Source organism: Indicator indicator, chromosome 1 (assembly GCF_027791375.1).
Source record: "Indicator indicator isolate 239-I01 chromosome 1, UM_Iind_1.1, whole genome shotgun sequence".
Taxonomy (NCBI): Eukaryota; Metazoa; Chordata; class Aves; order Piciformes; family Indicatoridae; genus Indicator; species Indicator indicator.
The window spans coordinates 123,559,971-123,585,513 of NC_072010.1; the positions used below are offsets into that span (position 1 = coordinate 123,559,971).

General features: G+C 38.3%; 1 protein-coding gene across 1 annotated transcript in view; it reads left to right on the forward strand.

The window, feature by feature from the left end:
- Nucleotides 1-7,163: 7,163 nt before the first annotated feature.
- DMD (dystrophin) overlaps nt 7,164-25,543 on the forward strand; it is an 851,798-nt gene continuing 833,418 nt past the window's right edge. The window contains exons 1-2 of the mRNA XM_054391265.1: nt 7,164-7,336; nt 15,005-15,123. Coding sequence (XP_054247240.1) covers nt 7,176-7,336; nt 15,005-15,123 — 280 coding nt within the window. The 5' untranslated portion in view covers nt 7,164-7,175. The remainder of the gene's footprint in view (nt 7,337-15,004; nt 15,124-25,543) is intronic.

Below are 25,543 nucleotides of genomic sequence, written 5' to 3' on the forward strand. Positions count from 1 at the left end.
GTTTGTGATTGTTCTACCTCGTTTATGTGTTGTCAGTATTTTATGTATTGGCAGCATTTCTGGTGAAACAAGGCTGTAACTTTCTTAAGAAAGGATGCTTCTTCCTATTGGTACCATTTTGCCTTCCACAGATTGTTCTTGGCACTAAGCAGCTGGAAGCATGACAAGCTGTTGTTAAAGACTAAATTATGGAGTCAGGGCCACCAAACTTCTCTCTCAATCATCTATAGTTGGATAAAACATCTTGTTACCTGCAATAACTTTTCAAGGCCATTATATTTATTTACAATCTGTAGGAGTGATTTAGTGCATGCTGCTGGTGCAGTTTGTGAATGATGGTGCAATCCTGCCTTTGAAAACTTTTCACTTTCTGCTTCCAAGAACTTGCAGACCTGAGAAGAGTCACCTAGAGAAAGTTTCTCTGTAGGGAAAAAAAAAAAAAAAGGAGTTTTGTGTGCAGTTATTTTGTCACAGATGCACAGGCAAGAAGCTTTTCCAACTTTCATATGCTGCAGCCAGGACCAAGTTAGCACAGAACTTTCCTATATGTGACAACAATACTGTGTCTTGACAAAATTTCAATGTTGTTCTGTAAAAAGTGAAAAAAGAAAAAAAAAAAAAAAAAAAAAAAGAAGTGCATGAAAGGAATAATGAGGCAGTAGAACTCTGAGTGGGTATCAGCAGTCACACTAAAGGAAGGCATTGGCAGAGGCATTGCAGCAGCAGATTTGACTCATTCTTGCCACTTTCAATCCAGTTCAGTAGAAATCTTGTGGCTTTCCATATCCCCTGTGATGATTATGTCCTTTCTTATCTGTCTTTCATATTATTATTAAGTTTCACTGAAATTGAACCATCTTTTTGAGTTAAACACCTGCTGCCAAAGCTCTTTATAGTGCTGAATTTATTAGAGTTTCTATTTCCTTAAAGCTGCTGCCCTCTTTCTCACAGTTCCATGATCCCAGCCTCACTGCAACATTAATATTTAAGCAAAAGCAAAACAAACCCATGGATATCTGAACTGTTATGTTTGACAAAGGCTCTTAAGAGTAGGAAAAGTCTATATTACACTACGCAGGCTTTTTTAGTTTCATTTTAAGAGCAAACTCATTTTCCTGTAGAGTAGGAAAATAAGCAAACAAGCAAGCACACAAACAAACAAAACCCCAGCAACAGCAACAACAACAAAAAAAAAACAGAAAAAATATTTGGTGAAAGTCACAGCCACATCTTAAATTTGTTCAAAAAACCGAAACAAACAAACAAAACCTAGGGGGTGGGGGAGGTTGGGGGAGGGGTTGGGGGGGTATTGGCAAAATAATACCCATATACATAAGGTAAATATTTCAGAAAGAGGTTCAACAGTCAGCCTCATCTGGATACTTATGTAAAGCATCAGACTTGTTGTCTGCTCTTTGCAGACCCTTTATTTTCTTTGGAATTAGCATTTTATTTTATTTTGATTTATAATGGTAGAGATGAAATATGAATGGTTCTGTCAATCCACCTTGAATCAATGACCAAAGAATATCATTTACTTTGATAGGTGTCTTGAACATCTATGAACATGTTCTTAAGAGAGTTCTTTAAAATGTACTTTGAAAGAGTTTAGTGGATTTTAGCTATAAAGCAATCTATGCAATCAGAATGCCTGAAATAGAATATCATACATGAATCAATATCTGAAGTGGAAGAGAAATCAGAATACCTGGACAGGCTGCATCAATGGGCCAAGGTCAGTTGTATGAGGCTTAATAAAGCCAAGTGCCAGGTCCTACACTTGGGTCACCATAACCCTATGCAACTCTATGGGCTTGGGGTGGAATGGCTGGAAAGTTGTCTGACAGAGAAGGACCTGGGGGTGCTGATTGATAGCTCTCTGAACATGTGCCAGCAAAGTGCTCAGGTGGCCAATAAGGCAAACAGCATCCTGGACTGCATCAGGAATAATGTGGCCAGCAAGAGTAGGGAAGTGATCATGCCCCTGTAGTCAGCACTGGTGGAGACCACACCTCAAACGCTGTGTTCAGTTTTGGGCCCTTCAGAAGAAGCAAGACTTTGAGTGCTGGAGTCTGTCCAGAGAAGGGCAATGAAGCTGCTGAAGGGTCTAGAGAACAAATCTTACAAAGAGTTGCTGAGGAAACTGGGATTGTTTAGTCTGCAGAAGAGGAGGCTGAGGAAAGACCTCATTGCTCTCTCCAACTACCTGAAAGAAGGTTGTAGTGGGAGGTGGGGGGAGGGCATCCTCTATTCTCTCTAGTGTCAGGTGATATAGTGAGAGGAACTATTCTGAAATTTTTCCTGGGGAGGTTTAGATTGGATATTAGGAAAAATTTCTTTACAGAAAGAGTGTTCAGGCATTGAAATAGGTTACCCGGAAAAGTGGTGGAATCACTGTGCCCAGAAGTGTTCAAGACACATGTGGACGTGGCACTTTGGAACATGGTTTAATGGCCATGGTGGTGTTAGATGGCTGGTTGGATTCGATGATCTTAGAGTTCTTTTCAAAACAGAACAATTCTATGATTCTATGAAATATATCAAGTGAAAAATACTGACATTCTGTCAGAGAGCTGTAAGCTGGCTCCTATTTGATTGAAGAAAATGAAAGCACCTTGCTTTGAGAATACTTTTTTTAGATTCTCTCCTTCTTCCTTCCCTTCCTTCTAGGGTCTGACATTCTGAAGCCAAGTGCCAGTCTTATCAAATGTTATGAGCCTGAGTGCTGATTTTAGGTGAAAAAGATATAGCACAAACCTGAGACCTTGCTGTGTTCCTAGACACCTTACACACAGTGCTATGCTCCAAGATGTGGTCCTGCAACAGGGAGACTTGAGATCATAGATCCAATGCCACCATGAGCCCAGCCTGGGTGGACTGCTTTTGACCACTTCTCATGTTGTGACGTGAATGCCATTGCTCACATTCTGTTCAGAGCTTTTCATTTGGCAGGTTGACATTTCTGGAAGTTTTCTTGGTGGTATCTTTTTCCTCCTTTCTATTAAAAATGGAATCTTTTCGTATTGTCATAGTGTAGGTCCATTCCCCAGGAAGAGCAAGGATTTTTATTCTCTGGGAGTTGGAGTTTCCTACACCATAAAGTTTTGTTTCCTGCCAGGATATACTGCAATAGAGAGGAGAAGTAACAAAGAAATGAGTATCAGAGGTCAACTCATCCTTTGACAGCAAGCAGCAGTCTACTAGATACTGAAACAGCTGTAGCTTTTGAGTCTGAATGTTGAAGGAGTTTATCCATCCAAAAGCTCTTTAGGCTGACATGAACACAGCTCTACAAACAGCTATCAATACATCTTAACTGAGAAGCCTTCAAATGCTGACTTCAGTTTCAGCCAGCAGGTGCTGATCTTGCTTCAGGGCCCAGCTGCTCTTAAGGCAGCAGTGTGCTGCACCCAAAGGGACATGGCATGGCATGGCATGGCATGGCATGGTGTGGTGCTGCACAGTGCTGCTGAGGTGCCAGGGTGGGATGGGAGGGATGGCAGCATCCCTTGGGGAGCTCGGGAGGACAAGCGCTCTTTAGTTCTGGATGTAGTTTTCCACCATTTCTCACTAAATAGAAAGTGACCTCATATTTCAAGGTGAGATCAGACCTTTCTATTTCATTATTTTAAAAGCCTGACATTCCCTAGTAGACAAGAAAACAGCATAACATTAACAGTCCACTGCTGCAGAGAAATGCAGAAATATTGCAGTAAATCTTTATTAATTTTCAGCACATTAAATTCAACCAGATGCATTTGAATTTTCTATTTGTTTAGTCAAAAGTGGAAATAAACGCTATTTTTTTTTTTTGTCTTGGTCTCTTTTAAGCAAAAAAATATCATCTGGATTCTTTGAATAATTGGCTTCTTGATGGCCCATTGTTGATTTGTTTTTTTCCTAATTTCCTCTGTTCATACCTATTTCTCCTTTCTCTTATGTTGAAGTCAACAGAAACATTTGATCTTTTCTATATATTATGGACTTTCATATTTATCAGTCTTGTGTTTCTAAAATCATTTGGCTATCCTTTCATATGAAAGGATAGTTTGCTTTGCATGTAATATTCGGATAAAATCTGCATTTGTCAATACAAAATCCAAAAGGAATAACAAAATTCTGGTTTGGACAATTCTCCATTCCCATATTTCTAGTTTTTCATATTGTTTATATTTGGTACACTATATTACAGTTGTGAAACTTTTCTTATTTTTAGCATCTAGAATCATAGAATCAAGGTTGGAAGAGACCTCAAAGATCATCGAGTCCAACCTGTCACCCTAAACCTCATGACTATCTAAACCATGGCACCAAGTGCCATGTCCAATCCCCTCTTGAACACCTCCAGGGATGGTGACTCCACCACCTTCCTGGGCAGCACATTCCAATGGCCAACCACTCTCTCTGTGAAGAACTTTCTCCTCACCTCCAGCCTAAACCTCCCCTGGTGCAGCTTGAGACTGTGTCCTCTTGTTCTGGTGCTGGTTGCCTGGGAGAAGAGACCAACCCCCTCCTGGCTACAACCTCCCTTCAGGTAGTTGTAGACAGCAATGAGGTCTCCCCTGAGCCTCCTCTTCTCCAGGCTAAACAGTCCCAGCTCCCTCAGCCTCTCCTCATAGGACTTGTGCTCAAGGCCTCTCACCAGCCTCGTTGCCCTTCTCTGGACATGCTCCAGCAATTCAACATCTTTCCTAAACTGAGGGGCCCAGAACTGGACACAGTACTCAAGGTGTGGCCTAACCAGTGCTGTGTACAGGGGTACAATGACCTCCCTGCTCCTGCTGGCCACACTATTCTTGATGCAGGCCAGGATGCCATTGGCTCTCTTGGCCACCTGGGCACACTGCTGGCTCATGTTCAGCTGCTGTCAACCAGTACCCCCAGGTCCCTTTCCACCTGGCTGCTCTCCAGGCACTCTGACCCCAGCCTGTAGCTCTGCATGGGGTTGTTGTGGCCAAAGTGCAGCACCCAGCACTTGGATTTGTTGAATGCCATCATGTTGGACTCTGCCCATCTGTCCAGCCTGTCAAGGTCCCTCTGCAGAGCCCTTCTACCTTCTAACAGATCAACACCTGCTCCCAGCTTGGTGTCATCTGCAAATTTACTGATGATGGACTCAATCCCCTCATCCAGATCATCAATAAAGATATTGAACAGGATGGGGCCCAGCACTGATCCCTGGGGGACACCACTAGTGACAGGCTGCCAGCTGGATGTGGCACCATTCACCACCACTCTCTGGGCTCGGCCCTCCAGCCAGTTCCTAACCCAGCGCAGAGTGCTGCTGTCCAAGCCACAGGCTGACAGCTTGGCCAGGAGTTTGCTGTGGGGGACAGTGTCAAAGGCCTTGCTGAAGTCCAGGTAGACTACATCCACAGCCTTTCCTACGTCCACCAGGCTGTCACCTGATCATAGAAGGAGATCAGGTTGGTGAGGCAGGACCTGCCCTTCCTAAATCCATGTTGGCTGGGCCTGATTCCTTGGTCATCTAGATTCATGAAAACCAAAATTTTTTTTTTTTTTAATACCAGAGAAATGTTTTTATGTAGAAATACAAAAGGCAAATCTTTTAGCTTCTTTCTGAATCATGTGAATCTACTCTGTCAGCTCTCAGTGCTGAAGTCACAAAAAATACTAGTAAAAACCTCAATATCCGTTCAGACATATGTAGCAAAAGTAAAGGGTATATTTCTCAATTTTCTCTCTCTATTTTATGTCTCCTGGTGTGGAAATGGAGGCATCTATAAGATGCTGCTGTTCCTACCTGGCAGAACTTTATATTAATTTCCATTCATGTAAATAACAGTCTTAAATTAAACTAAAGGCAGAAACTAAAGGCAGAAATGTGTCCCATGAAATGTCAGGAGGATCAGTTTCTCTGCTCATCTCAAGAACTAATATATATAAATTCAACTTAGTATACCTAAGTCTGAAAGGAAAATTGAAGGTACTGATACATTTTGGGTTATACGTATCTGCAACGTCAAAACAAGACATTCTATTAGTAATGCATATCTTCACTTATTCAAGTTATTGTATTAATTACTATGAATCTAGCAAACAACTTACCAGACTGAATAATAAAATGAGATGTGCATTATTTTTTTTTTCTACAAAACCATAGTATCCAATTCTTTTGGGGGATTTATTATTCTTTGAGATTACATCTTCTGCATGTTATTTTATGGGGTTTTTTTGGGTGTTTTTTACAATTTCAAAGTGTTTCATCCATTATCAAAAAGTAGCAGAGCAATTCAAGTGGAGAATTGCAGCACAATTACATACTCCGTAAATGAATAAGCAAGAATAAGCAACTTTATAATTAAATTACATCTTAGGGAGCACTTTAAATGGGTTATTACTCTTTACAATATGTATGGAGGAAGCAATGATTTAAAAGGGATTACTTTATGATAAAATAAATGATAGACTTCTTAACAGAACTTTTGGGTGCTCTTTCACTAGTGAAATAGTAGCTAAGAAATATATAATTGGCTAAATGATGTTAAATTCCATGCTAACAGGAGCTCTCAGAACAGGTTTGTTTGGTTGATTGTTTTTGTAAAACAGTAAGGATAGAGAGCTTTCTTTAACGAAAGAGGAATATTAACTATCATGAAAAAGAAACACATAAAATAACCTTTTAAAGTGTGCAGTGAAAAATCACTTGAACATTTAAGTAAAAAATATTATCTTCTGTGCACTGAGCACACTTGCTTTACCTTGATACTTATTTCAGCTCTGCCAGTGAGAGAATGCTTTTAATTGTTACATCAAATTTTGTTATAATGTATCAAATTAACTAAGGATCTATTTCCAAGAAAGAAAACCGAAAGGAGAAAAGCTTAGTCTGAATGAACTCTGTTCCCATAAGTGGTGCAAGTAAATGTTCCATCTCTGTTCATGCATAGAATGTTTCATGTGCCATAGGGATGAATGTACTGAATGCATCAGCAATCATGATTAATAAGTCAGTATCAGTTGTCTTTAATCATTCAGACTTGACTGCTATCATTAGGTTGTGACAAGTATGTTCTGTAATTACTGAGGGGTTTTTTTATTTAAGGTTTATATCTAGGCAACTGAAGTTTCTTTGGGTCAAAAAAAAAGAAAAGTCAGCTTTTAATGAGTTCAATCATTAATGAAATTGTTTCCTATTGCAGGTCAAAGATGTAATGAAAAACATCATGGCTGGACTGCAGCAGACAAACAGTGAAAAGATTCTACTGAGCTGGGTCCGCCAATTGACTCGTAATTACCCACAGGTCAATGTTATCAACTTCACCAGTAGCTGGTCTGATGGATTGGCTTTCAATGCACTCCTCCACAGTCACAGGTGGGAAAACTAACATTTCATTATTTCAGTGAGCACGCAACAAATGGCTTGTAACAGACAGCTTGAGGGTGGTGCATCTGTTATATGGGGGGGTTTAGTTGCTTCTTTTGTGGTCATTCCAACGTTTTTTCAAAAGGCCACCTGTTTGCTTTGATCTGGGTGTTGTGTTTGGTGTCAGACTGAATGCCCTGGTGGAGGGAGAGTGCCTGAGGGTTTCGCAGAGCAACTGAATATGCTGAGGTCAGTTCTTTTTCTGGAATGTCAGCGTATATACCAAATAGATAGTCTCAGGGAGTACAGGCTTGTATAGATCCAAAACTAAGCCTTTAAGATTGTCCTAAAAGGAGAAGGAGATTTTCCTGTGAGGACATAGCAGAAGAAAATGTGGTGTTTATTGAAAGCCTCTGACAGTTACGGAATTAAAAGTATGGATTTGTCTCAAAAGGACACAGCTGGAGAAGGCAGCCTTTGTTTTCAGAACCTTTCATGTTGTTCCCCCAGCTGATAGGAGTTTTCACCTTCTGTCTGAAGTTGTCTTGTTTTAGTGTATGCAGTATAAAAATCTACCTTTAGAGATTCAAAATTCTTTCATAGTTCTGATTGAAGACATCCAAGCCAATGTATATTAAAGGTTTAGTTCTTGCCACTACTGGTTTTAAAGCAGTACTTGTCTTTCAAATGTAGTAATCCTTCTGATCTCTTTTCTTCTACTTTTTTACCTCTCTCCTAGAGGGGGCTTTTACATTAAAAGCTTAGAAAAAAAATCATGCAGAATACTTCTGAAAACATGGTCTGAGACAATATATGCCCTCCAGTTTAGGCAGCTGTTCCTTTCCAAAAGTTTTACTGCCTCAAGTAATTACTTCTGAATGAAACTGATATAAATCTACTGCTGTCACAGTCCAGAGACTAATGATGTTGACAGTGGTTGTGTCTTGTGCCACCATCCCAAGCATCTCCTACTGTGAGTCCATTTTTTCACTCTGTATATACCTGGGAGTCTTGAATAGATCTGACTGAACCAAGCTCCAGGACTTCTGAAGACAAACACTTTTAGATTTAGCTCCTCTGTTTTCCCAGTCTGATTTTCTGGTTCTCCTGTTCTGTGTTCTCTTGCATTTTCTTGTTCTCCATAAAATTTAGTCCAGATGTTCTCTTCCTTATCATGTCTTCCTCTGTGTTTATTCCTCTGCATTTCATTAATTCGCTTTTTTCCATTGACTTTTTTCCTCCTTCATTATTGTTCCTTTCTACAATACCTTTCAGTATCTCTTTTACTCCCAGCAGTTTTTATACTGAAATGGACTTTCGAGGAAGAACAAGGATTTCTTGGTCTAATCATCGAAACATCTACAGTTGTCTTGATGGTTACTTAGGAACTAATGTAGTGTATAAAAATGTATATATAAAATACAATGATGGGAAATTTCATTATTAAACATCTAAAACATATGTTCATGATTCCTGAATCTTAAACATAATTTAATTGTCAAAAATAGTCTTTGCTGCAAATAGTAGCTTCTCCTTTGTACACTGAAGTTTAGCCTTTCCTTCAGGTGTAATTCAGAGGTAAGCCCTGTGCCTTCTGCACCAATCCTCAGGTCGTAATTTATGTGCAGTCTTAATCAAATGTAGATGCTCTCAGGAATGTAAGCAGAATTATTCAGTTAAACACTGTACATAATTTGAAAATCAGGTATGATTAGGAATTCATATGGTAAATCTGGTGCCTGGTATGTGGGGGGGGGTTTGCCAGTTTGAGTACAATTATTAGACTGCTACAAAACCCCAACCAACCAACCAAAAAAAAAACAACAAACCAAAAAAAACCCCAAAACTCCCCTTCCTCCTCCCGCTCAAAACAAACCAAAACCAAACCCAACAAAAATCTCTCCAACACTAAAAGACTGATGCTAACCATTTTTTGCCTTGGTACTTAGGCTCTCTCTGCATCAGTCTCTCATCAGATGAAAACACTAAATTTTCCTTGTTAAACCTCAGTCCTATAAAATTTGCTTTTAAAAGCAAGTGCTTCATAACAATTTATTTAATAGTTTAATGTTAACAGTGGTATTTTGGCATAAAGTAATAACCTATTAAGAACAGTTACTACATTTTTTGGTTAGTCCTACTGCATATTTAAACCACACTAGGATTTTTACAATTAGATTTTTCTTTTAAAAATAATTCAAACTTTTTTTCATAGCTGCATCAAAATATGCACTACACTATAGTCTCTGTATTGCCTCATCTGAAATGCTGTCTGAGCACTCAAATTTGTAAGTTGCAACTTTAGGAATAGAGCTAATTGACATTCTACCTTCAGAATAGAGCTAATTGACATTCTACCTTCAGAAAGTACTGTACTACATATGGTAAGTAGGGAACTACTGTACTTTCAGAAAGTAATGTGCTACATAGAGCAGGTAGGAAACATTTTTTTACTGTGATTTCACTTTTCTGTGAACAGCTTTTTGCAGCTCACACCAGATAATGGCAAATAATTTTGAAGGAAATACATGTCATTGTTAAGACAAATAACAGTATTGTTAAAGAACAGTATATATTATCTTCTGCTTACAGTATTTTTTGTGTCTTTGATTTTATCCATCAACAGCTTTCATATCCAGTCTCAATTTACACCTCTGTTGCATTTTTTGTTGCACTACCTTTCTGGGCACCTCCTTTTGCATGTGAGGAGGAAAGAAAGAGAAGATGAGTAGGAGGAAGTCTATTGAGCAAATAAAGATTCAAGACAGACTTACATCTTTTCAAAGTTTTGATGTTAATGCTTTGGAGCTGCTACTAACAATATATTCCATGTGTCAAACTGATCTTAAAAAAGGAAACAAACAAAGAAAACAAAGACAAAAACAAACACAGAAAAAGAAACACCAAACAAAACCACCACCAACAAAAACAGCCTCTCAGCCTCTCTTACATCATATTTGTGTCCTTTTCTGAGTATATTATTCAATTTGTTTGCTAAGGAGCCTTTATCTGTTTCACCATAAAGCATCCAGGCTCAGTAATTGTGTGAAACATTTGAGGATAGGCAATGCATTATAGAAAATATCATGGTCATAGTAAAGGTTCTGATTGTCAAGGAATGAACACATTGGAAAGTTGTTGATCCTTGGTCTTCTCTTTATGCCGTTGTTACATTTCAGTTGTCTGCCTCCAAAAACACCCTTGATAGTGTTAAATCATCTTTGTTCAAGGTGCAGGTGCAAAATGATCAAGAATGGAGAAAAAAAGAGTTAAGGCATCAATTTTTTAATTCCCACAATGTATGTACACAAGCACTATTGCTCCAACTCTGAAAATCCTTAAACTCCTGAGACAAGAAAAGCTTAAATGGTATAACTAAGCTAAGGGTACTGGCTTTACATGAATCATAGAATCATTCTGGTAGGAAGAGACCTTTCAGATCAAGTCTGACCATTCACTTAGTGCTGCCAAGTCCCCCATTAAAACACATCCCTCAGCACCAGGTCTATATATGGTTAAATACCTTCAGAGATGATGGCTTGACCATTTCTCTGGGAAACCTGTTCCAGTGCATCACAACCCTTTCAGTGAAGATATTTTTTACCCCTAATATTCAACCTAAACCTCCCCTGGTGCAACTTCAGGCCGTTTTCTCTTGGCCAATCACCTGTTAGACTCACCAGAAAGACCTATTGTGGTTCCTTTTACTTTGATGGATTATAATAATGATGTAACAGTATGCCTTAAATAATAAAACCAAAGCAGTCTCTATCCTTTAAGTGGTGGTATATTAATTTCTCTTATGTAAGTTTTCAGTGATGTATAAGTGGCTTTTTGTTATGTGTTTGTTTTGTTTTGTTGTTTTTTTAAGAGGTTCAGACAGTAGCATGGAATTTGTGTCTGGATGAGTATTTTCAGTATCTCCCTGGAAAGATTAAAATAAAGTAAGAGACTAACATGGAGCACTAACTATGTAGACTTAATACACTGTGGAAACAGTACTCAGTGAGAAACTTTATCTCTCAGGCTTTTAACCCACCATTCCCTTGCTTATAGCTGACAGTGTTGTTTTGATCAAATGCTTCTAGTACCCTTTCTCTGTCATTTTACAAAGGGGTTACTTTGAGTAGATATTCCCATTTGTATAATCACCATCTCTTTATGTACATTTGGGATCTTCAGCAATTTCTTTTACTACTGAGTGTGAGGAGCAGTAGAGCACAGGTTACTTGGCAAAGATACAAAGGTGCATCAGTGAGCCCAGGGTGTGAAGATGGACTTGGGATATGGTTCCTTGAACAGTATGTTCTGCATTTAACTGAATAAACAAGGTGGCAGCTGTGGAGTGGCCACCATCACCCTACCAACATACAGAAACTAAAATATTTTGATGAGGAAGAGAGGTCAGTCCTGCTACAATTGAAGCTTTCCTGACTTCAGCCTCCAGATCACAGGGGGCTTTCCCCGTTAGCTCCTTGGAATCTTTTCCTCCAGATCAGTATCAGAGAGAGCTTTAGCTCTTTCCTCTTTGTGAGGGCACTTTTTTAAAAAACTACTTTTTTTTTATCTTTGCTAGCCCTTTCATGAGGATTTTGAAGTGGAAACAAGTAACAGTAATTTTTACTCCCTTGTCCTGGTTTTAATTTAGCTGGCAGCTGAGCCCTGGCAATCGGCTCACAAGAGAGAGGGTTTCTCCTTTTCCACTCCCCTCGCTTCCCTTCAGGTGGGCAAGGAGGAAAAGGACCCAGGAGGCAGAGACATTACTAGAGATAAGGCCAATTTACTACCGTGTTGCAGGGATATCAGATTACACAGAAGAAAACAGAAATACTGGCATATGAAGAAGCAGGGGAACATTAAAAACACAAACTGCCTTTGCCCACAAAACCAAAGGAATAGAAAAAACGGACACACCCCTGCCTGGAAGCTGGGGACAAAACCACCAGAAACCCTGAATAGGAAATTTTACGAGCTATAGAATATACTTCAAGTCTTATAAGTTCTGTGCAACCCCTTCCTGTCACACAGTGAGCATGATGTAGAATAATGCCCTGTAGGGGTGCAGGGTAGGCCTACCCTCCATCCCTTACTCCTTCTAGTCAGCTTAAACCAATACATCCCTCCTTCTTTAAAAGGTGTGGACTTAGGCCAGGTGGCTGCCTTAGAAATGAGCACATTAGTGGAGCTGTTTCTGCTTTGGAGTTGGAGAGTTAAGAGGGAAGAAGGAAAATGGTGTTAAGAGGTCCTAGATAGAAGAAATGTAAGTTTGCCTTCAGTAAGTTAAGTAGAAATGAAAGCAATGTTATGAAGAGGTATGAACATTCTTTTATTGTAACAACTCAATAGGTTATATGGTAGTTACTGGCTCCTGGTTTGTTTCAGTTGTAAGAGTACTAAAGACCTATACAAGATTTTCTTGCATCTAGAAAGCTAGAACAACAACAAACCCACGTTTCTTGAGAAAAGGAAATATTATCTTTTATGATCTAAGTGTGGCTCCTTTCTACATTCACTGATGGAAAGCTTTTATGAATTAGATCTGTAAGTTGCTCTTTTGGTAAATCTCTATTATAGCCCAGTTCTAATAACTTCGTAATCGTAGCTAGATGTTAATACCGCTTGGATGTGGCACTTGGAGCCATGGTTTAGTTGTCATAAGATGTTAGGTATTAGGTAATAGGTTGGACTTGATGATCTCTGAGGTCTTTGCCAACCTGGTTGATTCTGTGATTCTGTAATTGTGCATTGTATATTTCCAGAGGCTTTTTTTTGTGTTACTTTCCCTTCTGTTTGTGTGTGGGGCAGGGGGCTTGCTTGTGAGAGGGTTGTGTTAACCCAGCACACAGACATAACCTGTATTTTGAAAATGCCTGTGTTTTAATACACAAATCAGTCTGTGAGGTCACAGGCTTAATCCACCTGTGACTAGAAACAGACTATAGATGTAGATTTAGATTGGACATTAGGAAGCAGCTCTTTACTTATGAGGATGGTGGAACGGTGGAACACTGGAACAGGTTGCCTGGGGAGGTGGTGGAGGCCCAATCCCTGGAGACGTTCAAGGTGAGGCTTGATGAGGCTTGATGAGGCTTTGAGAAACCTGATCTAGTTGGGGATGTCCCTGATTGCTGCAGTGGATTTGGACTAGATGACCTTTAGAGGTCCCTTCCAAGCCTATGATTTTATGACATCGCTCAACTTTTCTCTGCCTTTCCCATCCCTTCCCCAGCCAAAGTGAATATTTCAAAGTTGTTCTGCATGTGGGCAGGAGAAACTTCTAGTTTTAATTAATGTTGAAGAACCTCTTCATAGAGAATCAAAATACCTTAGAATAGCTTAATTGTTACTACATAAGCCACTCTCAGAAGAAAATTGGCCGGTGAAGATAGGTAGCTGGGAAATTGCTACTACAGAAATGGCATTTTCCTTGACTCTCTTGGCATTATTACGGTATGATGTAGCGAATATTTTTGCCATCTGTTATAGCTACAGAGACTTTTAAATGAATTTTTAAATTAATAAAAATGTTAATAAATCTGTCATAACTGATTGCAACATTTTAATTTGTCTAAATGACTTGCTTGATTTATCTGTAGGTAAAATTATATGTTTAACAGTTTTGTGATTTAGAGTGCTGCATCAAAGCCACAAATAGTGTAGTTGGTTTTCTTCATATTCTATGCACATTAGTTACTGAGTACCTGATAAACTTTTTTTTTCCAAAGTGTTTGATAACAAATTCTAGTCCCTTGATGAATAACACTGAGGTGAAATACGAAAGATCACAGTGTATTAGCATTATTTGTATTGCAAACAGTGCAACTGATACAAGTGCTCAGATTGTGTATCTGAGCTATAATTCGATTTTGGTCATTCTGTCTTTTTCTGCAAGAGCATTAAAGTTGTGTTCTAGTGCTTTTGCTCCTACCACCTAAAACCCTTGATTTGACTACAATTTTATATCCGTTTTATAGTCTGAAAATTATTTTTTTCTAAAAGGTTTGGTAAGAAAACTGGCATCAACTGTGTACATTGCCTGGTCATGAATTTTTGAACCTCTTCACCGATTTCAATGGGATATAACAGCAAGCTGGTTATAGAATCATAGAAGTGTTCTGGTTGAAAAGTCCTTTAAGATTGCTGAGTTCAACCATTATCTAACTCTACCCAGAAGCAATTACCTTCTTCAAAATACTAAGTGAAATGAAGTGAAAAACTGGTGGCTGGAGAGAGAAGGCAGCAAAAGGACCTTAATAGTTATCTGTCCTGCCACAAGCCAGTCCCAGTGTGCAGAACTACAGCACACAATCCTCTCACCAAGGAACTTTTTAGAACTGTAAGAGGAGAGCAAGTCTGCTGTGGACATTTTGGGCAGTGACAGGAAGGAAATGCTATGGGTGAAAACAGGCAGCTTGGGGGAATGATGTTATAGGCTTCTGGGACTTAGTGGACAATAAAAAATGGTTGGTTAATGTGATGGTAATAGGCATACATGAGTACAGGATGGAAACCCATTAGAAACCAAACCATTATTTGCAGCACTAATTGAACAAATTCTTTCATTAAGAAAATAAAACTTAGTAGATGATGCTGATGGATAGCCATAGAAATATGTAATTAAATCTAATGCTAAACAGGAGTAAACATATTTAATATTTCCTCTTGTTTTTGCTTTAGACCTGACCTTTTTGATTGGAATGCTGTTGTTTCTCAGCACTCACCTGTACAACGGTTAGACCATGCATTCAATGTAGCCAAGCAACACCTGGGCATAGAGAAACTCCTTGATCCTGAAGGTTAGTAGAAATAAATGTTCTTTTCTCCAAGTGGAAAATTAATCTGATTTTTTTGCACATTTTGCAAGATAAACCAAACTGAAGCAAAAAATGGTTTGTGTATGTTATAATGGTAACTTTGTGCTCTGTTGAAATAGCCTGTACATAATAATTAATAATAAAAACTGCCTGTACATCCAGGATTTAAAGCACTTTTTTTCAGCTTTGGGGGCAGAGTTTTAATGTATGTGCACTGAATTGAAGGTACCTCAATAAGTAGTTGATTTTTGTTTCAAAGATTTAGAGCGTGTGAAGCTTTTATACCTACTGGAACGATCATGAGTTGAAATAACCTTTTAATTCATATTCAAAATGTGTATTCAAACTCTAGATACTCATGTCTTTAAAATCTGACTTATACATCTTCTGATTATTGCAATATTATCTTTTATACCTCATTATGAAGTTGTGTTTGACAGGTTCTTTGTTTTTCACAGGATCTTTTATAATTTTGTCCATTTCTGTATATTTTTTTTCTGTATTGCTGACAGCCTAAGTATTTTTTCCTCAGAGAACATTTCTAAAACTTTCTTTACTATAAGTCAATGTTGAACAACTGTTAAATTTTCTTTATATGTATGCCTTTGTGTATACTTACAGACATGCTATCTTTTTCCACAACACCACCCAAGTGCTACATTTTCATGCAATTTCCTATTAAGTCACTAACAAACACAGTTTCCTGTTGTTTATGCTATACTCAGTGGCTCACCTTGTGGTAAGCTTCTGATTGGAAAGACCAGAATTTAACACAATGTTAAAATGAGTCTAAAACACAGCATTAAGTGTTTTAATGCTTAAACACAATAGGACATGACTCAAAATTAAACCAATAATCTTGTATCCTGTAGATTTCTCTAGGACAAGTATATGAAAAAAATTGTCAGTTTATGCTGTACTTGAACAGTACAAAACTCCTTGTTCTGTAACCTTACTGCTTTGTAGAGTGAAAAACTGTTAGAGGAGATGATTTCAGTCAAAACAGTTATATTTTGCCCTGTGAAGAATTAGAAGAGGAGTATCTTGAGTGGTGCTCACAACTGGAGTAGCAAATAAGCTTTGACTGAAAGATGACAGGGTGAAGTCTTGGTGAGTGCCTCCTGGGTGTCTTGTGTACAGTCAAATAGCTTCCCTTGCAGGGGCAATGTATGGTGTATCTGTGGTGGAACTCATGGTAGAGATACCCAGTAAACCCAGAAGAACATTGCTTGCTAGGACACTATCTTTCATCTCTATAAATACTTTTGTGTGAACCACTGGAAGAGGAACAGACTTTTTATGTGTTACAGCATGAGATTCAGCTTGTAAGATTTGCGAGCTTGCAATTGAAGCCTGGTTGAAGAACTGAATAGATACAGTCTCAGACTTTGCTATAATTGGCTGAACTTTCTTCTTAAAATAGATTAGTGAATAAGTTACTTTCTGTATGCAAAAGTCACTTTTGATTAGGCATTTTATTCTGGCTTTGGCAAAGATACTTGCAGTTGTTTAGCCAACAACTGAAAAGTTCTTAAGCATTGGTGGTTTTCCAAATGACTGCTGTAATTATTTGCTATTCAGTGTTACAGGTCATGGTGCTTGCCACTATTTTTTTCTTTTAAAATTTTTCTTCTACAGATATAAACCTGCAAACTTTTCCAAAAGAAAAGAAAATTCTGTACTTATTTGAAAACCTGTGAATTTGTGAATCCAGCACACTACTGCTGTACTATTTCTTTGTAGATTTGTCATCCATCCTCATTGGATACCGAAATATCTCTTAAAAACATAGTAGGAGCACTATTATCTGGCTGTTAACCTAAAAAAAAAACAACAAAAAACAAACAAAAACAAGCTGTGAAGTGCTACTATATTAGAACAAAAAGGGAATATGCATTCACTGGTATCCAGCATTTCATATGAGGAGCAGATGAGGGGACTGTGGTTCCTTAGTCTGGAGAAGCAAAAGTTAAGGGGAGATCTTGTTGCACTCTATGAGTACCTGAAAGAAGGTTGTAGTGAGGCAGATGTTTGTCTCTTCTCCCAAGTAGAGTGATAGGATGAGAGGAACTGTGTTTAAGTTGTGCCAGGGGAAGTTTACATTGGACAATAGGAAAAACTTCTGCTGAGTGACTGGTGAGGCATTGGAACAGTCTGTCCAGGGAGGTGCTGTGGTCTCCATCTCTGGAGGTATTAAAAAAGCTTGTAGATGTGGCACTTCGCAATATGATTTAGTGGTCATGGTAGTTGGGTAACAGTTGGACTCAATGATATTAAAGATATTTTCCAACTTTAATGACTGTGATTATTTTAATAGTAATTAATATTTACTAATACTTGGTGATAGAGAACACCTGTATTTTGTGAAAACTTTAAAATTTTGGTTTTGTTAATTGTTTGCTGCTATATTTTGAAAATATTATGTAGAAAGGAAGCCACTATTCAGTAAATTCTTCTGCAACTATATACAGTAATCAAAAAAGAAAGGAGCTGGTTGGTTTTCCTTTGTGCTTTGAAGTTAGTGATTGAAATGGATGACTAGGTAGTCCATCTTATCAATTGCATTTGTAAAAGTAAATATTTTTATTCAGCCAGACATTGATTTTTCTAGGTCATATATGAAGTTCATTTGTTTCTGAGGCTGTTTATATTTTAAGTCTATCCCACCAGCAGCTTTTAAAATACTGTTCATCTCCATTTCAATGACCAAAGTAGTTAATATATGGACTGTGTTTAAGTATTTTTGGTGAAAGCCATGCTGTGAAAGTTAAAACTTTTGAACTTTGATGCACTGATAGTGGCTGTTGCAGTTTTCCTCCACTTTTATTGGCTGCCAGCAATGTTTTCACATCAGTAGTGTATCTTAAAGCAAGCATTTTGCTCAGTTTTTAAGCAAGTGAACTTAACAAAACTACTATAGACAGTTGTATTTATACTGGTGATGCATGTGTCGTAAAAACACAGGGAAAACCACCAGACGTCTCTTGTAAATGGCTTCTTGTATCCTTTCATCACTTAAAAAAAAATAATCTGATTTTATACACAAGTCCTAAAGTAGTTTGACAAGATTGTCCTGTTATTGTTTTGATTCATTGGCTTTATCTTGTCTGTGAAGCTTGAGGATGACTTCTCAGAGTGTGTAAGCTCACTAACTCCTTCCTAAAAATAACAAAGTGTTTGTCTTTGTGCTTACAGCTTTTCTCTAAATAAATTTTGCAAAGGAAAGATTGTGATTAATCAAGTGTTATCTGAAAATACTCTGCTTTGGTATAAATTTCCAAAATAGACAACTTACACAGCATAGAATAAATTCTGCAGAGCCATTTTTGTAATCAGAATGTTCTTAATATTAGTGGGGAGGAGAAAACTTGTCTACAAGAATAAGATTTGTGTCAGAGATTTATTCCAGACTTCCCTCTTTCCTGTTCATACAGAAGAGGTGAGAAAGCTGACCCCATTCTGCAGTAAAAACTTTAAATATGCAATACTGTTCGTTCTTTGTTTTGTTGTTTGGTTGTTTTGGGATTTGTTTAGTTGGTTTTTTGGGGTTTTTTTTTGGTTGGTTGGTTTGGGTTTTTTGATTGTGGTTTTTTTCCTGATGTTGAAAAGGGGTGTTAAAAAACACACATATGTTTCCTTCCTCTCTCTGTCATGAAAACACAGTGAAAAACTCAGCTGCATTTTAGATGCAGAATTTGAATGTACATTAAGGAAATTTGTTGATGGTACTATAACTAGGAGGAGTTCTGTACTTCCTCAAGGATAGAGAGACCTTACAGAGCGACCTAGATAGACTAGAGAGTTGGGCTAGCACCAAATATTACATTTAATAAGAACTGCCATATTCCACACCTGGGACAGGCTAATCCTGGTTATATGTGTAAAGTGGGGGATGAGAGGCTGGATAACAGCCATAGGGAAAGAGAGCTGGGGGTTTAGGTTAATGGCGAGTTCACCGTCTGCAGTTGTGAGTACCTCAACAGGACATCAAACTATTAGAAGTGTTCAGAGGAGGGTGACCAAGGATGTGTTTAAAGGTTATTTGGATGTGGTGTTTGGAGATATGGCTTAGGGGTGAACCTTGTAGAGTAGGGTTATCAGTTGGACTTGGTGATCCTGAGGGTCTTTTCCAACCTCAATGTTTCTGTGATTCTGTGAAGGTGGTGAAAGGTCTTGAGAGCAGGACTTACAAGGAGCAGCTGAGGTCACTTGGTTTGTTCATCATGGGGAAGAGAAGGCTGATGACTGACCACATCAGACTACAGATTCCACAAGGAGGGCAGGGAAGTGTTAATCTCCTCTCTGCTGAGCAGCAATGAGGAAATTGAATGAAGTTGTGTCAGGGTGATTCCAGATTGGACTTTAGGGAAAGACTCCTCACCAGTCACTGAAAGAGGCTCCCTACAGTGCCAAGCATGTCAGAATTCAAGTTTCATCTGGGCAATGCTCTTAGTAATATGGTTCAGTTTTAGGTAGTCCTGTGAGGAGCAGGGAGCTGGACTCAAGGATCCTTCTGGGTCCCTTCCAACTCAAGATATTCTATGATCTTTTTTACTGAATCTTGTGAAGGCTTCTATATCTATCTGCTGCTCACTACTGTAGTCTGTAAAAGTTAAAAAGTGAAAAAATAAGATGTGGGAGGAACTGATGAATGTTAGACAGTGTTACTTAGAATAAAATTGATACCTAGAGATTACTGGTTAGAATTCAAAAGAAAAAAATCTGTTTGCAAATTGGATTTTTTTTTTCTTGACCAGAGTATGCCTTCATAACTCATAGTTGACTTTTGTTGCAAGATATTTATGATTCTGCAGCTAAGATGTTTTAAATCTTGATAATGCTCTCTGTGATACTTTCAAAGAAAAAAATTAAAAAGTCATTATATTCCTTTGATTGTTCAAAGTTAATGTTTGTGAGCTTCCAGTTATGTCTCATTCAACTCAGAATATCCTGCAATGAACATTACCAAACCCAGGTAATTTTGATAGTGATTTTCATTCAGATATGATTAGCAAAGCCAGCATGTGGAAAATTTCTACTACAGTAATGCAAATTTGTTTTAGTGTTATTTTCTTTCCTTTTTTCCTTTGATGTTTACTCATGGTACAAGTGAGAAAAACGTTTGGCTGTTTTTTCACACCTTTGTGATGTCTGATGTGCTATTCTGGATGTAAATTTGAGTTACTGACTTTTGAAAGTACTTCTGTTGATTACTTGCAATGTAAATCATTCAGGTGGCTAATCTCTGATTGTTCTCTTGACTGTTGAGCATTTTGATAACATTCTGACCGTTTTTCTTCTAAAACTTGTAAACTTGGTCTTTAGCTCCCTAATTCTGTCACTCGTTATTCTAAGGTATTGTTGTATATGAGGAATAAGCAGCTACGGAGAGATTTGCTGTCTTGGTTGTTATGAGCTCATTTTAGCTGATTCCAGCAAAAAACTTAAAATATCTTAAGCAAATTAATGAAATGATGATGGCATTAGTAATTATAGCTCATATATACAGAAATTTGCATTATAAATCAAACTATAAAGATTAGTCTGCATCTTATAATGATGTCTAATTACCAGTACCTGTGGTTACATCTTTTAGTAGTTCACTGATTCTTCCTGATCGCTTTATCTATATTGCAGTTGTGCAGGAACATGATTCCAGCATTCACATACAACCTTCAGGAAATACGTTGAAGGCATGTTCCTTGTTTTGTGTGTGTGTACTACTTTAAGCATCTTTGTAAGTCTCACCAAGCAAAGAACAGGACAAGCAAACAGCAACAGCTGTGTTAACACTCAGCAACATGTAGTAGTTGCATGTGATTGGCTGTGCACTGACTTTCACTTTTTACTTTGGGGTAAAATAAACATGCTATGTAGGAGCAGAAGTATCTTTTACAGAACAGTAGGGAATGAGTAGGAAAGAAACTGAGCCGGGGAATATACCTGAGCTATGTCCTTTTCCCCCTTAAAACAAGCGAGTGTGAATGTGGTAGAAGAGACAGCAGCAGGAGATGAAGTGTTTGTGTGCTCCCTTCTAGCAATAAACATCTGATTCTTGGTTTAATGAACTTGGCCCTGCTGTCATTTTTTCTGGGTTTGTGCTTGTTTGTACTAGCCCAACAGTAAATAGACTGTGAAGTTATATAATGGCATTTGTGCTCTCTTTTTCAGGTAAAGTAATTATCCAGTTTCTTATACTTTGCTCTGTAGCCTGATTAAAACCCCCTTCATTTAATCCATCTCAGTCATATTTTCCATATTTTGCCTTAATTTGCACAAATGATATGAGTTTTTGGCACCATTATTAAGTGATAATGAGACTCAGATAGCTTTCCATTTGATAACTTTTTTGTTTGATCTTGACTTTGTATACCTCTGTATCCCAACAGTAATGGGATCTACTGTACCTCTAGCACAGAGGAGTGAAAAAAAACCCAAACAAACTTGTCAGCATTGTAGTTCATGATGCTGTTAACCCTCTGTACCCAGTGGTTGTATACAGTGGTACTACTGGTTTTCAGTTCCTTTTATTGCCCTTGCTGATAAGGGTCCTGTTAAGACAGTATGAGAAGATATTTGTTTTAAATCATTCCCCAAGGTTTAGAAAGCTTTTGCCTTGTACAGTGTCAGTGTGAAGGGGGAGGTTATGTGGTGGTTTTCTGTAGTTTTGGGGTTTGTGGGTTTTGTTTGATTGGGAGGAGGTGGTGGTGTTCCTTTGTTTTAAGGCAGAGTGGAGCCAAGCCACAGGAGCTATGTTTGATTATATGTGCAACTGAGAATAGTCAAGGAAAATGCTGGATCAAGCTTAGAAATCATTATTTTGGTTGCACAAAACTCTTATAATGGTTAGCAAATTAAAAAAAAAAAAAGTAAAAATAAAAATAATTGTTTTCTTCAGGCTTCTTAATGTTCTCAAATTCTGGAATAATTTTAGTTAAACAACAGGAAAGTCTACAGGAATCACAATAATAAGGTAGTTAATTGTTATAGGATTTTGTTGCTGGACTTTACCCATAAATACTTGGACAGATTTAGGTCTGGAGCTACCTTTTAAACTGAAGGCTCTGGTTTGGTACTAGCAGTAAATTTTTAGTTGGGAAACTCTCGTGTTGTCTGGTGTCTGACATTTAGGAAAACAAATGTAGATATCAGGAGTCTTCAATCCTATTGACAATTGAATGATTTATCAAGATGCAAGATTGCTGGGCATGTTGTTTATTTTAGCCATATCTTTAGTGACAACAGAAGATTCTGTTTAAGAACTTTCTTTGTGTACCTGTTGGTCTGAATTTTCAATATTCTGTCAGTAATTGAACCTGTAAATATGAGCTAGATAAGGCACAACAAAAATTCTAGTCTGCTCCTGAGCCCTCTTTTTCTGTTGAGGTATTCTGCAGCTGTGCTTTTATGGTGGTTCTGCAGAATGTACCATTAGTGAATGGTTTTGGTTCAGACACTGACTTCTAAAGTTATGTCCTGTATATTAGCAGTTGTTAGCTCATACTGTGCAAAACATGAAAAAGTCCCTTAAATGAAATTAGAAACACATCACCTTTTTCTGCTGTTTTATTGGAGTCTTAAAGTTTTCCTTAAAAAAAAAAAAAAAAAAAAGTGCAGGAAAAGTATGTGAATTAGTTTTCTCAGTTCATGTTCTGGAATATTAATTCTGCTTATCTTTAATCATTCCTTCTACTGGAGCTACATATAGCAGAAGGAGATTTGCATTACCATTGTTTCAGCATTAAAGTACAACAGTAAAAACACAACTCTTTATTGCTTTACTCTTTGTCAGTACAAATTGCAGCCCCAAGTGCTAAAGATGTCACAGGATCACAGGATGTTAGAGGTTGGAAGGGACCTCAGGAGATCAAGTCCAAGCCCCCCGCCAGAGCAGGACCAGAGAATCTAGCACAGGTCACAGAGGAATGGATCCAGATGAGTCTTGAAAGTCTCCAGAGAAGGAGACTCCACAACCTCTCTGGGCAGCCTGTTCCAGTGCTCTGTGACCCTCACAGTGAGGAAGTTCCTCCTCATGTTGACGTGGAACCTCCTGTGCTGCTCCATTACTCCTTGTCCTATCACAGGGTGCAAGTGAGCAGAGCCTGTCCCCTCCCTCTTGACACCCAACCCTCAGACATTTATAAACATTTATTAAATCCCCTCTCAGTCTTCTCTTCTCCAGACTAAAAAGCCCCAGGGCTCTCAGCCTCTCCTCACAGGGCACTTGCTCTGCTCTCTTAATCGTCTGTTGGACTCTCTCAAGTAGATCTCTGCCCCTCCTGAACTGAGCAGCCCAAAACTCACATGGAAGCAGTTTTCCATGTGAGGTCTTACCATGCCATATGCTATCTTGTCATGTCATATATTTTGTCTTTAGTTCATAGCATAGCTCTGAAACACAACGGAAGAGGAAGGCTATGGAAATACCTCCAAAAAATAGAAGTATCCGATGTATTTGCTATGTGGTACAATAGGTAAACTTTTATCTGACTGAGTTTGTAGTACACATAGTGCTTTTTTAAGTGGTTGCTGGTCAGATCTACATTCCTGTTGTAATATTTTACTTTACAGTTCCTCTTGAGAAATACTTGCCCCCAAGACCAAACTGTGTTTCTTATTTTCCTACCAATAAGGTGAAAGGTCCTCCCTCCTCTTTACAGTCTTAAGCAAATAGAAATAATTAGCAAAGATAGAGGATTCACTAGCCTCCATCAAAACCTACTTTCTCTTCCATATTTATGAACAGATTTATTTCTATCTCGTTGACCTGTGAGCAATTTGATTATCAAGAGACTACTCAACAGCCAGTAGCATTTGCAGATTTCCATGGGAATAAATGACTTGAAGAGTACTGCATTAAGAGACTTTAAGCCAAAAAAAAAAAAAAAAGACCCTTCCTCTCTTAACTAGAAACTTTAAATAACTGGGATTTAACTATGAGCAAGGCATACATGTTACAGAAGAAATTACAAGATTTTCTATCACAATGAACTTGCAGGTTGTGATATCATTTGAAGTACTGAACTTGAATTATAAAGAGCTCTGTAATAACTTTGCATTGCACCTGCTATTGTAGGTTGTTCAGCATCTGTCCAGAGGTAAGGATCAGTATACAGAAGGTCTAAAAATTCTTAGAAATGAAGATAGTCTTTTCTTATTACTGTTTAAACTGATGTAACTTGAATTGAATAATCTTCTATTCCTTGTGGAAAAGATTATGTGCTATTTCTCAGTAGCTTATATAACAAAATTAATTGAACAGGTTTCTTCAGTTTTTAAAATATGAATCTGACTCAGTCACTCACTCTCTTTTTGGAACACAGAAATGTAAGCATCACAGTACTATTCGTGTAGGTAAAATGTAAAAATAAGCAATTCCATGTTGGTCAAAACATTCCATATTTTCTTTCAATAATGAAGACTGCTATCTTTCACTGCAAGAGGAAGAAGTAAGCTATTATCTTTCCATATGTAAGCCAACACAGAAAGGCAATGCAGTGAAAGGTGAAATCAGAGATTTTTCTGGTATGTTACTTGGCAATCAATTGTATATGGTAGCAGGTGGCACCACTAATTGTTTAACCTTATGAATACTCCTTACTTCCAATATCAAGTAGTGGAGCTATAACACAGGATCACAGAATTCCAGGTTGAAAGGGACCCCACAGATCATCTGGTCCAACCTTACTAGATGATAGTGGAGTTGAAATAAGCTGGCCCAGCTGAGTCTTAAAAATGCGTAATATAGGGGAATCCACCACTTCCCTTGGGAAATGATTCCAATGTCCAACTGTTCTCATGGGGAAGCATTTTCTTCTGGAGGCCAATGGGGATCTTCCCAGCAGTAGCTTGTCCTCATCACCTTTCCCATGGGACTCCTTGGAGAAAGGGAGTCTCCATTCTCCTAGTAGCCACCCTTTATGTACTGCTCCGTGATGATAATGTCTACCTTAAGCCTTCTCTTCTCCAGACTGGACAAAGTTCTCTCAGACTTTCCTCACATGGCAGGGCTTCCAGTCCTCTGATCATTCTTCTGGCCCTGCTCTGGAGACTTCCCAACCTGTCCACATTTTTTTTTTTTTTTAAATTTTGTACAGCAGGGACCAAAATTGCAGTCAGCGCTCCAAGTGTGGACTGACCAGCACTGCACAGAATGGGACAATGACTCCTTTATCTTTGCTGGTGGTGTCCTTGGTGATGCAAACCAGAATCCTGTTGGCTATCTTTGCTCCTGCAGCACACAGCTCAGTCATGCTGAGTTTGTTGTCTACCAGGAAGGCATTGTTATGCTTGCTGCTGTATGAATCTAGCACTAACCAGATGCTGTGGTATCCTCCTCACCATTCTGTAGCTTACATTGTGAAATACTTAAATCTGACCATAGTTTTCATTAAAAAAAGGA